Below are 17,618 nucleotides of genomic sequence, written 5' to 3' on the forward strand. Positions count from 1 at the left end.
TTTTTAAGAGCGCATGGAAACCGCTAATAAGCAGCTCGCTGCTAAGGAGTGTGACGGCTCGGAGGACAACCGCAAAACCATCTCCCAGCTCCTGACACAGAGTAAGTGCCACACATAGACAGCATCAAACCAACAACCTTCCTGAGGAATAATGACGAGTTATTATTATTATTTTCTAATATAACACCTGTCAGCAGAATGCAGGCTATTAGAGGATGATGCACATCACTGTTGCCTGTTGGTGTCCACATGGAAACTAAGCAGACAATAGTTTTGTCAACTCTTTTATGTCGGGACGACTTGCTTGTTGAGCTGGACAGACTGTGTCTGACACTCAGCTGTTCTATGTAGGTGAGCCTCTCAGATTATTTTCTGTCATCAACCTGTATCAGTAAGTTTTTTCATTAAACAGTCCAAATGAAGGGCCGTAACCTGCGGACCCTCGCTGGTAGGGATGGGTACCGGTGTCCGGTGCCATGATGGCACCGGTTCTGACATAAACGGTAGTAACCAGACCGAAAAGCAGCGCACATTTCGGTGCTTTATTTCGGTGCTTTTTTTTCCCTGAGCTGTGATACACTTTAGATTCTAGCCAATAATTTTACGTTTCCCAGGATAGTAGGCGGGGCCAGGTACGTACGTTCTGTTAGAGCAGAGCTACAGATTAAAAATGTCCAAGGCGAAGCGGTCAAAAGTCTGGCTGTACTTCACAGCAAAAGATGCAAACTCAGCAGCAACAAGTGCTTTAAGCTGATACTGTGATACTGTCAAAGGAGGTAACACCTCGAATCCGATGAAACACCTGGAGACGCATAGCGTTTTTTTTAAAAAGCCCAGAAATGCGCCGTATTTGATAGCTTGCTGCGAGACCTCACACCGAGCACATCTACTGCGGGTGGGTTGCCTGTTATGCAACATCCCCCAAAAACACGAAGAGGAGAGTCCTGGCCCCTAGCCCTGCCAGTGTAGCAGAATGATGAGGATGATGATGCAGCAGCAGCCGTTCTTCTCTGCGTAAGTAGCTAATTTACGTTGAGTAGGCTAACCACGTTATTACATTAATGCATGTAAGGTGAACTAGCAAACATCATCATAGCTACATGCGGCTGTCTTCTTGTTTGATGGCAGATGCTCCCTTCACCCTGGACAAAAAGGCTAAAATGACCAAAGAAAAAGTGGGAAACAGTTAAACATGAGAGGTTTAGGACAAAGTTTGTGTTTTTTCCATTGTTTAAGCACTGCTTCCAGCCAAGAGTGATACCATATATGCCCCATAGCTGCAGAAAAGGCTAACATTGTTATCTTTTTACAAAAAACAGCTGAACATGAGAGGTTTTTGGACCAATTTTGTGTTCTCCATTCTTTAAGCACCGGTTTGAGCACCGGCACCGTTTCAAAAGTACCGATTTGGCACCGGTATCGGATAAAACCTAAACGATACCCATCCCTACTCGCTGGTGGTCAAACCATCAGCATGTCCCCGATGTGAAAGCAGTGTTTTACACTTCATCGGTGCCACAAACACACTCAGCTTTCACTCATTCGACATTATCTTTAGCAGTCCATGGAGCTCACACGGCAATGCTGCAAGTCACCAGGTTTTAATGGCAGCCACCTTCAATCATCTCATAAAGGACTCGCATTAAATAAAAGAGGTCCAGTCTACTCCAGCTGAGATGATTAACAGGCAGCACAAGAATCACAGCACACAGTGCTGAAAGTCTCAGAACTGTTACAGCATTCCCGGCGTTCCCTGTTTGGATATTAAAAAGTAGAGCGAGGTGATTATTCGGGGCAGAAACTCGACCTGCTAAGTTTTTATTTTGTTTTTTACTTTTGGGGTTTCTGGACTCACAATTAACTTCAAAATAATTAAGAACATGATACAAACTGTGAAATTCAACCTGGCACATCAGAGACAGCCTCACAAATTCTGTGAACCTTCCTCATTTTATCGGTTGTCTAACTGTCAGGAAGCAGTTTGTGTGTAAAGTGTTATTATTCTTGTTTGGGACGTTATGTGGACTTCATTTAAAGCTCGTTTGTCTGAGACCTGTCAGGTTTCGCGCTGACAGGGTTCATATCAAAGTGTGTCGAGCCTTTCTTTCTGACAAATACACTGACATCACTCCTTTGTGTGAAGTTGAGAAATGTGTGTTGTTCCTGTTTTGTTGTGAAACCGTCCCTTTCATGCTGTACTGAATCAGCCCCTTATCTGTGTGAGGGGCTTGCTACTGCTGTGCCTGCCTCGGTTGGGGCGTATCCGAACACAGAGACAACGACGGACGTGCAAAAGTAGTGACTCCTGTTCACTTTACTCGGGTTTGTTGGGTTTCTCTGTGGACGAGCCAGCAAACACTGTCAGCTGACAGATGTGCGCTTGGAGCCTGGCGCTCACTGACTACGTTTCTAGTGGACGCTTGAACGTGTTCGTTAGACTCACATGTTGCGTTTTCTCAGTGCTTGACGGTGCATCCTTAAAGTTCGTGTGATCATCATAGCAACAACACCAACGATCACTCATAAGGAAGCTTCTGGAAACTTCAGTGCTGTCGCCTCACTTGGTGAAGCTGTGAAACAGAGTTCAGCTGATCAGAGGACAGTGCACGCTCTAACCAGTCGTATCATGTCAGGAGTTTATCTTAAGCTGGATGGTTTTCTTGTCATAACAAAGAAAGAAAGTGATAATTACAACGAGTTATCATTTTATATAAGATTATACAAATATAAAATGTACATAAGATGTTGGGCTGATCCATGTTTGACATAATTGTGTTTAGTGTGGCATCAAATGTTAACTGTCAGTCATTTATGTGTCATTGAGTGTGTATCTGAGGTCTGCTGTGGTGAGGACAGTGTTCAGTGTTTCATGTCCTTCTGTGCGCTCAGACAAAGAGACGCTGCGTGAGAAGGAGAAGCTGGAGATGGAGCTGAACGCACTGCGCTCGACCACGGAGGACCAGAGAAGGCACATCGAGATCAGAGACCAGGCGCTGAACAACGCCCAGGCCAAAGTCGTCAAGTTGGAGGAGGAGGTGTGGCGTTTTTGACTACGCTGCTTTCATTGACTTAGACGCATTACATTTATAGATGTTGAGTAAACACTTTTCTAGGGCTGTGTATGAAGAATACACACTTAACAACACACACATATGACATGTAAGTTTAGTGGTGCAGATCAGCCTTTAATTACTTTCTGAGAAAAACAACTCCAAGAGTACAATGAGGCACAGCTTCTACAGGAAATCCTTCACGTTGCCATTAGATCAGTGCGAGGAGATAAATAAATGTACAGACTGATGTTCCTGTTTGCTTCTGATGTGGCAGACGCAGTTTGTCATTTATAAATGTAAACGTTAGGATTGTCCACTGGGAATGAGTTTCTATGCCGATCAGAGTGGAATTATTTCTATTGATGAAATGGATCAGCCTACAGATGTAACTGATCTGTTCCTGATAGGTTTACTAAGCTGTAGCTTAAACACGGTGCATAAAAAGCTATAAAGCTTGTGTAGCTAAACGAAAGAGTTTCTGAGAACGTGGCAGGTTAAGGTCACACTCTGAGCACAGCCTGGTAATATTCAGAGCTCATCTAATGAGTAACAAGGTTCACATTTGACCCTGGACACGTTTTAGGAGCACGCTTTCCATTTTCACACATTCACACACAAATTCCACAGAACGTTTGCTCCTCATTACAGAGAAATATTCACCTCAAACAGGAGAAGTTTTGCAGGCACAAAATGATAAATCTTGTATCCTGTCAGGAGCTGCTCATGATCTTATTGGTCCTGACCGTGGAGGGAGTGGCTCTGCTGGCTGAGTCCCTGTTACAAAGGCGACGTTTATGTCTTTGCACGTGCGCAGTGTGAGCAGTTGCGGTGACACCCTCACGACGGTTTGAAATCCTCACGACCAAGCGATTGATGATCGGGAGCTGGTCGTGAGGTGTTAATCGCTTCTCGTTACCCGGCGTATACTACACGACGCACGATGAAGGCCAAACTCACCGATCACCAAAACGGTCGCACGACTGAAAAATCGGCTCACAATGGGCCAAAAATCGCAGAGTGTCTGCACACCACTAAACGTTTTATTCAGAAAACATACCCATCACAGGCTGTTGACTATCAATGGCTACCAGGCCAGTGTGTGAGCCACCAGCCACTGGGGCACAAACGTCCCTACGAGAGCAGTGACTTCAGGTCAGAGTAATGAGCGATCTCACTAACTAACCAGCTCCAATTACCAGTTTTAATTCACTTTTTATATAAATACTAGGGGTGCAACGATATTCGTATCGATATTGAACCGTTCGATACAGTGCTTTCGGTTCGGTACGCATATGTATCGAACAATACAACATTTGTAATTTATTTTATCAACTTTCCTTCTGACGATGCTGTCTGTGTTGAGCGCTCAGTGAATCTGTGTTCGACTACTCCGCCTAGGCTGCACTGTCGAGCGCAGATCCACTGAGCGCTCAACACAGACAGCATAGTCAGAAGGAAGAGCGCAGGGCAAGCTAGCGAGACAGAAGTTAAGCTCTCCTTGCAAGATGGACCTCCCCCACCCTCATTCAGATCTGGCGTTTGGAATTATTTTGGTTTTCATGTGACGTATGACCCTGAAGGTTAAGGTCATTTCAACGAGATTAACCTGAAAGCACTAGTGGGAACACAACGAATATGACTGCACATTTACGCCGACATCATCCTAGTGCAAAGACAAAAACAACCAGCACCATGCTACTAACTTTAGCCGAGTCATTTAGACAGCCGTTAGCACATGATTCTCCTTATGCTGCTGAGAATATAGCCCAGAAGAAGCGGATAGTATAGCTTTTATTTTGGAAAGAGACATTTCTCTGTAATAAACTCTCTTTTCCAAAGATGAGTGATTCCTCAATCAGATACAGGGCTTGCAATATCGCTAGCCCGACGTCCCGGAGCTAGCGATCTTTCCAGTCGGGCTACAAAAATCTCTCTGCCCTGCCCGTCGGGCTATTGTAGGAAAAATATATGTCAATGCTTTTGCATTCTTTCAGAAATGTAGCTGGGTAATTATGTCATTGGCATCGGTGAGCCACTGTCAATATGTGACATATTGAAATCGCGTTTGAATTTGCGCTTGTTTTTTTGCTTTCACTTTGCAATCGTGCGAACTGTGTATAGAGAGCGACAGCACTGATCTGTGAGTGATGATAATTTGTGCACCAATTCCTCTGACATCGTCTTATTAATCGTTAGCTTACTATGCAAACATGACAAGTGAAATCTCCCGCAGCTTAAACATGTGAGAGGTTGATCGCGCAGAGAATCGCTGAGCTTATGTGAGTGCATGTGTAAAAGCATTTCAGTTCTGCTGAGCCAAATAAGACAGGTCAGGGTGAAGAAGTGACAGCCAAAGAAAAGCTTACCACAAAACGGAGAAGTTATGACAAATCAGACTATAAGGCAAAAAGAAAGTGCAGCTTTATGGTTTCATGGACAAAAGAATTTCTGTGGCTGCAATATGACGAGCTAAATAACCAGGGCTGCACATAAGTGGTCCGCAGGTGCGCATTCGCTGTCAAAATAAAAAACACGCACAAGGGTTAGGGTTAAATTTAAAAACTGTACTTTTGAGTTAAAATATAAATTTATAATTTTAATAAATGACAAATTAAAAATGCATGAACATTTTTTTGTATCGAAAAAATATCGAACCGTGACACCAAAGTATCGAACCGAACCGTGAATTTTGTGTATCGTTGCACCCCTAATAAATACATTTCTATAAATATGTAACTTAGCAAACTCATAATTTTAAATTTATTACTGTGGGCTTCCAGGGGGGCCAGCTGCACTCATGTTAGCATTATACTAACATGAGCACGAGTGTCACAGCCACTGCTATGACATGCTCATGCATTCACCTATTTTTCTGCTTTTTATGACATTGGATACTGATGATGATGATGATGTCCACAGTGTGACTTCCTCACTGGATTTTAGTTCTCATTGGTTTGTGCACTACAGCCAACCAGCAGCAAGAACACGTATCACTGTGTTTCTGTGCTTCACACACAACAAACAAACCTGTAAACTGTGATGGATCAGGAGCTGCTGTTGCTATGGGCTGTGTATCGATCAGATTTACATTTGTTTGGAGATTCAGTGATGTCATATGATTGGAATAATTGTTTCATGTAAATCACTGAGAGGACCAGAATGTGCAGTGAGCATAATGATGCAGGGAATGAGAATCTAAAATATTACAGGGTTGTAATAGTGGTGGAACATAATGTGTGTGTGTGTGCACAGCTGAAGAAAAAGCAGGTTTACGTGGAGAAGGTGGAGAGGATGCAGCAGGCTCTGGCTCAGCTCCAGGCAGCCTGTGAGAAGCGAGAACAGCTTGAACACCGACTTCGTACAAGACTGGAGAGAGAGCTGGAGTCACTCCGTATGCAACAGGTAACACAGCACATGTGCTGACTCACCATCCCACCTGCTGAGTTCTTGGTAATTTGTCACCACTTTATTATGGCCTTTATGACTGGAAGATGAAGATCTTATTGAGCAATTGTTTAATGGTGAACTATGCTATTTGGTTATCCGCTGTAATACAGAACAAATACTTAAGAAGAGTGAAAATATTTAGTCGAGAGCCGAGGACCGCTTGTGAAGAGCTACAAGTGGTCCTGGAATCAGCAGGTACAGTTTTCTAAAATAAAATGTAACCCATACCACACAAGCGCATTTAAAGTTTGCTCGAGACATCTTGAAGCTGTCATGAGCAATGGTGGCTTTTGTGCAGGATATATATATATATATATATATATATATATATATATATATTTCAGCAAGTCTGTTAAATACTAAATCTACACATACCTCACATACAGTATGAGCGAGATTGGACTTCCAACCCACAGGATCTTGGTTGGCTAACCAACCGGACATAGTGGTGGTAGACAAACAGAAGAAGACAGCCGTAGTGATCGATGTAGCGGTTCCGAATGACAGCAATATCAGGAAGAAGGAACACGAGAAGCTGGAGAAATACCAAGGGCTCAGAGAAGAGCTCGAGAGGATGTGGAGGGTGAAGGTAACGGTGGTCCCCGTGGTAATCGGAGCACTAGGTGCGGTGACTCCCAGGCTAGGCGAGTGGCTCCAGCAGATCCCGGGAACAACATCGGAGATCTCTGTCCAGAAGAGCGCAGTCCTGGGAACAGCTAAGATACTGCGCAGGACCCTCAAGCTCCCAGGCCTCTGGTAGAGGACCCGAGCTTGAAGGATAAACCGCCCGCAGTCAATAGATTAGAACAACCCAATTTTTCCAGTTATTTATTTCTGTTCAAGTTGTTCAAATCCAATGAACAGCTCGAAATGGTAAAAAGGTAAGTGGGGACCTCCCAGAGGTTTAAAAAAAGGTAAGGTTACCCAAAACTGAAAAATAATGCACATTTCAGAAAATGGCCTTTTTCAGGGAACAAAAACAGGTTAACAATTTAAAGCTGCTCTGCAACAGTGGAGGTTGATCCAGCCGTGAAAGCTGGTGCTGCTAAGTCCTACAGCTGTTCCAAAAAGGCGATTAACAGTAGAAGACAGACCATCGTAACACTTATAAATTTAGGTCTGTCCTACAGAGAAACTGCAAAGAAAGTCAAGGCGTCAGTGAGTCCAGCTTCCTTCAAACTGTGACAGGAAGAGGTCTGCAGACCCAACGACACGACTGAATCGGACACACGTTCCTGGGAGTTAACAGCTGTGTGATGGCGGCTCACAGGACATCAGCTTCAAGCAGCTTCATAGTGGTCGTAGTGAGAAAGTCTCAGTTTCAGCTGTGAGGAGAAACTTCGAGCTGCAAGTTTAAGAGGACGAGCTGCAGCAAGAAAGCCAGACGTCAGAATAAGACAGAGGCTCGTCTGGGCCATGAAACATTGGACTGCTGAAGACTGGAAGAAGGTTTCATGGACTGATGGATCAACATTTGAAATCTTCGGTTCATCATGCAGGATCTTTGCTGTGGAGTAGGTGGAAGGATGGATCCACAGTGTGTGGCATCGACTGTCAAACATGGAGGAGGAAGTGTGACGGTCTGGGGCTGTTTGCTGATCCAGGGTCTGTGACTCGTACAGAGTGAGAGGCTCCCTGAACCAGAACAGCTCCACAGCACTCTGCAGCTCCATGCAGGAGCCTCTGCAGCTCCATGCAGGAGCCTCTGCAGCTCCATGCAGGAGCCTCTGCAGCTCCATGCAGGAGCCTCTGCAGCTCCATGCAGGAGCCTCTGCAGCTCCATGCAGGAGCCTCTGCAGCTCCATGCAGGAGCCTCTGCAGCTCCATGCAGGAGCCTCTGCAGCTCCATGCAGGAGCCTCTGCTCAGTCAGAGGTTCATCCTACAGCAGGATAATCACCCAAACAGTCCAACTGTGCCAAGCTTGGAAACACGGAGTGTCCAGCACAGTCTCCAGACTCAAACCCCATCGAGCTGGTTTGGGATGAACTGGACAGAAGAGTGAAAGCAAAGCAGCTACAAGGTCCACGTTTATGGAACATCTGCAGCAGACATGGGAGAAGATTTGATTTCTGTTGCAGACAGAAGCCACGGCTGTGTTCAGCTGTTATATCTGCCAAAGGAGGCGACTCTGATGAGTCAAAGTTTAAAATACACTCTGGTCTATAAACTGATTCCATGATTTATTTTTTCACTCCAGTTGCTTATTTGTTGGGTTTTTCTCTGTATCTATGAAGCGTCTTGAGGCGACTTTTGTTGTGATATGGCGCTATATAAATAAAATTGAATTGAATTGTACCATGCTTTCATTTCAGAGTGCAATGGAACATTAAACTGTGTAATTTTCAATGAAAAACTGGAAATATTGGGGTTTTCTAAAACCTTTGACCGGCAGAGAGAGAGAGAGAGAGAGAGAGAGAGAGAGAGAGTGTGTGTGTGTGTGTGTGTGTAAATAAAACAAATACATCTCTTCCAGCGTCAAGGTGGTGCTCAAACCAGCGGTGTGATCTCGTCAGAATACAACACCACAGCTCTGATGGAACACCTGAGGGAGAAGGAGGAACGGATCCTGGCTCTGGAGGCTGACATGACCAAGTGGGAGCAGAAGTATTTAGAGGAAAGTGTAATGAGGCAGTTCGCCCTGGATGCTGCAGCGTCTGTTGCTACTCAGAGGTACATGTTTCAGGTTTTCGTAGTTTCATACGGTCTCTCAGCAACATTATTGCTTGTCTTAGTTGTTAGGATCTTGAAACACGAGATGTGTCGTGGTGCGTGCTCAGTCATCCAGGTAAGCAAATCCCAAAAGGCTGATTCTGTTCATCTGGACGTTTTCAGTGGGAGAAACGTTTCCTCGCTCATCCAGGTGACGTCTTCAGTCTCAGCTGACTGCAGGTTTCCACCTTACAAACAGGACATTTGCACAAAGACTGAAACCAGCTGACTGAATGAACAGTGGGCTGTGAGGTCAGTTTCTGTACTATAAGGTTGGGAAATCTGCATTTAGCGGAGACTGAAGACGTCACTTGGACAAAACATTTCTCTCAATTTTCTGGGACCATAGGAAAGCTGCCCCGCAAAACTCACAGCCATCTGAGCTTCTCTGGGCAAGAGGCGCAGCAGCTGTGCTGCCCCTTCAGTCTGTGGCCACCAAACATCAGCTGTGACTGGGAATCAGTGATTTCTATAACCGATTCAACTCTGATTCACAAGGTCTGATCTGATTCGATTTTGACTCAGTCAGAAATACTATAATTATGATCATTTATCACTACATATCCATATTTTATATCTATGTATAAATAAAATAAATAAATACTCTGCAGTAGATCACAAACTGAAGAAAACCATGACTCGTGAACATTACCTGATGCTGCAGAAGTGAAGCAGAGCAGAGTCACGTTTAGCTTTTGGCAGAATTTGTAAAAGTTTAAATTTCTTTGGTATCGAACAGCAGAAATGAGGTTTTCTTGTCAGAGAAATAAGAGCCTCAGGCTTGATGGGGCAGTTACACACTTTAAGCTGCTAGTTCACTTTTTGTTTCATTTTTAACAACAAACTCTGGTTTCGTAGCTTTGTGGCAGCTGTTAAACCAGAGCAAATACATAACAGTAAATATTTAATGTTTAAATATGATCTGCCTGAGATGTTAAAAATGTCAGAAGTGTAATCACTGCTGTAGTTCATGCTATTACGCACCTGTTGGAGGAAGGTACAATATGGCCAAAGCCATTGCACAGAGAAAGTGTGCATCATTACCAACAAGGGCCCATCCTAAAACTGTAGCTCTACACCTGTTCTGGAGCTCCTATCCAAAGAAGGTTGCTGCTCACCTGAGAGGTGGCTGTCATTGTTTTCCTGATGCGATCATCCAGTCGTCATCCTCGGAACAATAAGGACCAACAGTCTGTTTAAGAGAAACCCCAGGATGGGTGTGAGCCACTCCTGTCCTTGTTTGTGCAGGGATACGTCTGCTACGATGATCAGCCACTCTCCTAGCAGCAGCTACGACACATCAGTGGAGGCTCGAATCCAGAAGGAAGAGGAGGAGATTCTGATGGCCAATCGGCGCTGTCTGGACATGGAAAGCAGGTAAACTGCTCCTCTGCAAAGGGCTGTTTGATTATGTCAGGGTGTGCAAACAGATGGAGAGAGCGTCATGGGCTGCTTCTGTGCAGAGCTGTGTTTGTGGTGTGAAAGCATTCGGGTATAGAAAAGTGTTACCACTTCATACCACGGTACCTGCTTTCATCGTAGATTGAAGCCATCGTATTATATTCAGGCTGCACTTGTTTTTGTATCTTGTATGTAATCAAGCTCATTCTTTATTCTGCTGTTTGTTAACTTTCTCAGCGGTTTGTGTCTTTTACCCTCTTGGACCTGCGTCCACATGTGGACTTCACAGTTTGGGTTGTCTAGACCACAATACTAAATTTTGCTCTACAAGGGCCTGAGATCCACTTACGAGGACGTTATCCTGCCACTGCTGTGTAAAACAAATGTAAATGGACTGATTCTCATGCAGCGCTTTTCTACTCTCCCGGAGTACTCGCAGCGCTCTATACAACACGCCACATTCACCCAATCACACCCATACTCACAAGCACTGACTCTAAACTGAGTGCTTTTCTAACGACATTCACACTCCGATGGACGCATCAGAGAGCAGCTTGGGGTTGGTATCTTGCCCAGGGATACTTGGCATGCAGACTGGAGGAGCCAGGGATCGAACCACCGATCAGTAGGTGACCTGCTCTGCCTCCTGAGCTACAGCAATCAAATGTCCTCATAGGTGGAACTAATTTTTCTAAGAAACAAAAATCGGTTAAAAAGATAATTCTTTGTTTTACATTCGTCAGGCCCCAATCAGCCCAAATAGCAAAGAGAAATTAAAAATGCATGAAAGAGTTTGGGTCTCAGGGGGTTAATGGTCAGTAAGACTAGAGAAGCGTTATATAAATTCAAGTACATATTGTGTTTATTCTATCGAGCTAAGTTGTTTTTAGTGTAATTTTATGATAAATGATTTCTTATTTTAAAAATCAATCCATGATTTAGTTTCAGTCACAGTCAGACATTAACTGTGGCTGCGTCTGCTCTGATCCAGGATAAAGAATCTGCACGCCCAGATCATTGAGAAGGACGCCATGATTAAGGTGCTTCACCAGCGCTCTAGGAAGGAGCCTGTTAAGTCTGATGCACCATCTGCCATGAGGCCCTCCAAGTCCTTGATGTCAATCTCCAACACGGGTGGTTCTGGATTGCTCTCTCACAACTTGGGACTGAGTAGCTCTCCAATCACTGAAGAACGTAAGGACACGAGTTGGAAGGGCAGTCTGGGTAAGAAGCAGCAGTCGGTGCAGAGGTTTTAGCCCATGTGACTATTTCATGTACATGACTTCATTCTGAGGAGCACTTGTTCTCATGTTCCTCCAGGGGTTCTGCTCGGTCCCGAGTTTCGCATGGAGTCTCTCAGGACTGAGTCGATGTCGTCGTCTCCCTCCCCGGTCCTTCCTTCTACACCGATGACTGCAGGACACTCAAAGACAGGCAGCAGAGACAGTTACACGCAGACCGACAAGGGCCACAGTCAGGACACCAGCAAGCCCAGCACTCCGGCTCTGCAGAGCATGACGCTGCCAGCTCGCCTGTCCAGTCCCAGTCCCGTCTACATCCCTGACCGCATAGCAGGTCAGCCTCTTTGTGACAGACTCACAGCCAGCTATATTTTACCTTCACAACAGAAGTCAGTCCACATGCTTCCTTTTTGTGCACTGGAAAGTAAAGACACGAGTATTTCATAGTGCGTTTCTACTCGTAGTGAGCATGTAAGAGCTTTTTCTACTACAAGCCACACTCACCCATTTACAGTCACATGCTTACAGCGCTTTATTCTATACCTGTAAATGCTTTAGATCTGCCACACATTACCTAAGACTGTCCAAGGATAACGCCACATGCAGCCTGGACGAACTCGCTGGCTTTGCAAAGCCACCCCTGTGGTTCAGGGTCAACTGGACCTCTGAGACGTCTCATTCTTCCATATTAAAAAAACATTAACACATCAGACGGCCCTTTGCCCTTTGCTCTCTCCCTCCCTGTCGATTCTTCACTGTCCCATTCAATAAAGGCCAAAAATACATCCATATAGATACAGATATAGATCTCTATTGGATTTAGGTAAGGTGAGTCAGTCATTGGTCATCAATTTGGAGGATTAAGAAATCTCCAGCCTCAAGTGATGACACTGTCACTTGAGGCTGGAGATTGTTGTGCACCAGGAGGAACCCAGAACCTGCTGCACCAGCATAAATACGAGGAGGGAAAACCATCCCTGTCCTTCTACGTGTGCACCTGTTGTCAATTTCATTGACACCAAAGCAGCTGACCCTGATTTACAACCACTGACCAGATCAACGTCACAGAAGTTTACCTGACCAGTTGCTGTACTCTGGTCAGTGTTCCTTTAATTGTTTTTACGTAGTGCACTATAAAATTGACAAAAATCATAATCTCAGAAGGGCTGAGGAGCAAATATTGCTTGTTCTTCTACAACACAGTGACGCAGAGTTAGCACCATCGCCTCAAGACAAGGGTGACCTGGATTTGTATCCACCAGTCGGCTGGGCCGTTCTGTGTGAAGCTTGCATGTTCTCTGTGAGGCTTCATGGGTTCTCTTCAGGTTTCTCCTGCAGGCCAAAGAAATGCACTCACAGCCTTTGTCGTGACATTCAGATCTGAGCTAAGGTGCTTCCTGTTTCCACTGTTCATCTGTCAGATGTGTCTACAACTTGACTGGAGTCCACCTGTGGTAAATTCAGTTTACTGGACTTGATCTGGAAAGTACACACCTGTCTCTGTAAGGTCCAAACCATGGACAGGTGTCAGAGCACCAACCAAGCCATGAAGTCCAAAGAATTGTCTGTAGACCTCAGTGACAGGATTGTATCGAGGCACAGGTCTGCAGAAGGGTACGAAGAGATTCTGCAGCATTGAAGGTCCCAATGAGTACAGTGGACTCCATTATCCATAGATGGGAGACATTTGGAGCCACCAGGACTCTACCTGGAGCTGGAGGTGTCCAAGAACCTGATGGTCACTCTGACAGAGCTCCAGTGTTGCTCTGTGGACAGAGAACCTTCCAGAAGTCCAACCATTTCTGCAGCACCAATCAGGCCTGTATGGTAGAGTCATCAGACTGAGCCCACTCCTCAGTAGAAGGTGACGGCTCACCTGGAGTTTCCCAGAAAGCACCTAAAGGATTCTCAGACCACGAGAAGCACAATTCTTTACCCATCTAATAAAAGTTTAGATTTTCATGAACGAGACACTCTCATGACTCATGGAGTGATGCCACTAACCAGCCAATCAGTGGCATGCAGTCTGATGACATCACATTTTAGTACCTGCTCGGATCACTTTTTTTAGTACCTGGTACCAGGTATCACCTAAAGGAAAACTGTGGCAAGTCGATCCAAGTCATACTAATGGAAACGGGGCTATTGTAGTAAACAAAATAAACAGTAGAGCAAACATATGAACCAACAGACGTCATCTGATACATAGTTTAGATTTTGGAGACAGACACTATCTCTACTTTTAAGATTAGGCTTAAAACTTCCCTTTTTGCTAAAGCATATAGTTAGGGCTGGACCAGGTCACTTTGTCCACTCACCCTTCTCACTGTCACCAAAGCACTTGCTCGGAGGGGGTTACTTGATTGTTTTCTTTGTAATATTGTAGGGTCTTTACCTTGCATATATTTTGTCAAATCGCAGAGCTAATCGCACCGTTCATCACTTGGCCAATAAAATCCCTACAATGAAGCGTGGTTCTGTGGGGATATTTCTCAGCTGCAGCACTGGGCTGTTCAGTGAATGTCCTTAGGTGGGCCAGCCAGAGCCCAGAACTGAGCCTGATAAAGGTTCTGCAAAGAAAAATGGGGGGAAAGTGCCCAATAGGGCTGCTACGATTAGTCGACGACTGATTTAATAGTCGACGCGTCGTTTGAAGCTTTGTAAGATCCCAAAAGACGCAGGAATAAGTAGCAGGATTTAAGAGTGTAATAACGGACTGAAACAGAAGATGGCAGCACTGCATGTACAAGGATGCCAGCTGCCGTTAAACCCCAAAGAAGAAGAAGCTGTGTCCCAGAATTCATAGCGCAGCCCAGCTCAGTTGTCAACAATGGCGGCAGCTAGCTAGTTTTAATATTACTCTTATTATTCTTTCTGGGTCACAAAATAAACGTTTAACATATTTTCAGGCGAGAATGTAGCTGTGTAAACCTCAAATATCTGCTCAGTTTATCAAGACACCGCATATTTTCAAAAGCGCTCCGACGTTTTCGGAGACGTCTGTTACCCACTAGCTCGATAGCTAGCCGGGGGCTAGGCTAACTAGAGCCGTGAGAACACCGGACTCCCGGCTAATCATTTTCAAACCCACCGCGGTCTTTCTCTACTCAGGTTAAACAGGATATATGAGTCACTTAGATAACTTAAAAATGTTATTGTTTGGCTTTTTTTTTTTTTTGTATTTTATTTGTTCCTGAGTAAATCTGTTTGGCTGAGATTAAAGTTATAGTTTTTACACAGCTGAATAAACGTCAAGCAGACAGCTGATTATCAGAAGTGTGAGATGCTCCAGAATTTACTCCGGTGTCCTGTTATATTTTAGATAGCAAGGAGTTTATTAAACTTCACCGAAACAATCTGCAAATTTCAATAAAATTTAATAAACTCTCATCTTGTCTTTATTTTTAGTTAGCACAGACCTTAAACACTTAAAGCTGTAAGCTAATGATAGTTATATAAGAGCAGATGCTGCTGGTGCAATAAGCTGTACGTTTTACGTCCAATGGATGATGATCTGATTAGTCGACTAATCGCAAAAATAATCGGTGACTAGTCGACTATCAAAATAATCGCTTGTGGCAGCCCTAGTGCCCAACAATAGATTTGCCAAGCTTAGAATCATAAAGACTGGAGGCTGTAGCGCACAGTACTGAGCAAAGAGCGTGAATACTTCTGTTATATTTGGGGCTTTATTTATAACTAATTCCAAGCAAGCGTTTTTTCCACTTTGGCATCATGTTGTATTGTGTGAACATGAAGCAAGTAATCTCTTTGAGAGTATACAACAACCTGTTACGAGGTGCTTTATGAAGGTAAAAATACCGGTAGTGGCTCACGGTTTAGAAATCATTTAAAAGTATGTATGTATGCAACACACACTCCTGGCAACATTATCACAGTTAATGTAACGTTTTGTTGTGATATTGTGTAACGTGATGTAATGTCAACATGTGAAGGATCTATAAGATTCGAGGTGTACACAGCAGACAGGATCAGAGGAGAAATGTTCTCATCAGTCTTTCACTGTCACATTTGTGTAGATGCTCAGGCGTTTCACACCAGCACGCTGGAGCGCAGACTTCCCATCCAGGCCCACCCACAGCATCAGTCAGCTCCTCCAGCACAGTCGAGCCAACAAGAAGCAGACACAGATATGGTGGAGATCCTCATCTGACCACTTCATCTCCTGAGAAACGCACAGCTGTGTGGGAGCTCCGTCAGCGCAGACGACCTGCAGCTCTCGTTTTCATACCTTTGTGTTTACAGGCATGTTCATTCAGACACTTTTACATCAGCTCCAGTCCTTCGCTGAATCAGTGTTCATCGATATCTTTAAAGGAAATCAGCCCGTTGCAGCACCCCCAAGCGCTTTTTCTTGAATGTGAGTTTAAATTAAGTGGTGACTGGAATTTAAGAATGTCAGTGATCATGTGATTCCTTTTGTCCGTGCCATTCGTGCTCCTGTGTTCACAGTGATGGCGTTGCATGGAAGTTAAATAGCTTTATGGACTAAGTAAGCATAAATCCTTGTCATGTTGTGTCCATGCACGTGAATGACACATGTTGTTCCTGACTGTACATAACTGTGTTTATAGCTGCACCTCTAAGGTAAATATTTCACTTGTTGTCACTCTGCCCTGGGGGTTCAGTGTTACTGTTAATAGGTCAATACGTCACTGTGTATGGCACCAGTAGTATTTCAGCACATTGCCAAGCTTAACGTGTAACTTTTTTCCCTCTTGCAGCCACTAATGCACCATCTATATAACATTTATGTGTGTAATAGTGAGTTTTCTTCTTTAAACTACCGACATGAGCAGGTCAGCAAACACCCTTCACTCTGAAACTGGCCCACACGGTGCCCCTGTGCTTCATCCAAACAGGCGAACCCTGGATTGCGTCCATGCCGTGCACATCACTGTTTCGAGTCAGGGTTTCACACGCACACCTGTCTGCCTTTGACCTCAGCAGTAAGGGTGGGACAGCTTAGTTAAGCTTTCACGACCTCCCTCTGTGGAGGAATTTCCTTCACCATGTTACGGTCTGTGTTGTAAGAACATGTGGAGCTTTCTTTTAGTACGTTGCATATCATTTCAAAAAAGTGACACAAGCGTTTAGTTCTTGAGAATCTTTACATTTCTGACACTTTTATTACCAGATTTCTCCAAATGACTCACTAAGGGTCAGTGCCTCGATGCCTGGCTCCTCCTCTGCAAGCAGCTCACCCCCGACGTGCCCCCAGTGCATCCATCAGGTGTTGGATGAAAGCACTGTATAGATGTGTGTGTTACTGGGTGAATCAGAAAAGGCACTGTATAATATCAGTGCACTGAATGTCTCTATGTATCACTTTGGTAAGTTGTCAGGCTGGTTTTTGCACACGAGTGTGTTGCTCTGTATTAGCGAGCTAGTTTCCACCCACCGTGTCATCATCCTGAACAAAAGTAACTGAATGGATTTGAACTCGACCTGTAAAACAAAAAGCTTTGTATACATGACATAAAACTTTAACCTTCAGCAGGCAGCACATGCTCAGTCTCTGAAAATAAACTTTCCTCACATAAAGAATCTGATTCAGATAATTATGTTCAGCAAAAATAATATTTTAAGACAAAAGTATCCAACTATTTATCTTCTGTGAAGTTCTTCAGCCTCATTAGATATGAGTATATGCAGGTGTTAAAGAGGTTATGGAAATGATGCTAAAACACAACACAGTGTTGGTGCATACGTGTTTATTAGTTTCTACCATTAGTATAGTGTTAT

General features: G+C 44.3%; 1 protein-coding gene across 1 annotated transcript in view; it reads left to right on the forward strand.

Moving 5' to 3' along the window:
- amot (angiomotin) overlaps positions 1 to 17,116 on the forward strand; it is a 30,403-nt gene extending 13,287 nt beyond the window's left edge. The window contains exons 6-13 of the mRNA XM_085364215.1: positions 9 to 101; positions 2,890 to 3,035; positions 6,306 to 6,455; positions 8,975 to 9,171; positions 10,459 to 10,587; positions 11,603 to 11,835; positions 11,932 to 12,186; positions 15,893 to 17,116. Coding sequence (XP_085220341.1) covers positions 9 to 101; positions 2,890 to 3,035; positions 6,306 to 6,455; positions 8,975 to 9,171; positions 10,459 to 10,587; positions 11,603 to 11,835; positions 11,932 to 12,186; positions 15,893 to 16,026 — 1,337 coding nt within the window. The 3' untranslated portion in view covers positions 16,027 to 17,116. The remainder of the gene's footprint in view (positions 1 to 8; positions 102 to 2,889; positions 3,036 to 6,305; positions 6,456 to 8,974; positions 9,172 to 10,458; positions 10,588 to 11,602; positions 11,836 to 11,931; positions 12,187 to 15,892) is intronic.
- The last annotated feature ends 502 nt before the right edge of the window (positions 17,117 to 17,618 follow it).

This window comes from Diplotaxodon limnothrissa, linkage group LG10 (genome assembly GCF_057381915.1).
Source record: "Diplotaxodon limnothrissa isolate DT_005_m linkage group LG10, D_limnothrissa_male_GT1.1, whole genome shotgun sequence".
NCBI lineage: Eukaryota > Metazoa > Chordata > Actinopteri > Cichliformes > Cichlidae > Diplotaxodon > Diplotaxodon limnothrissa.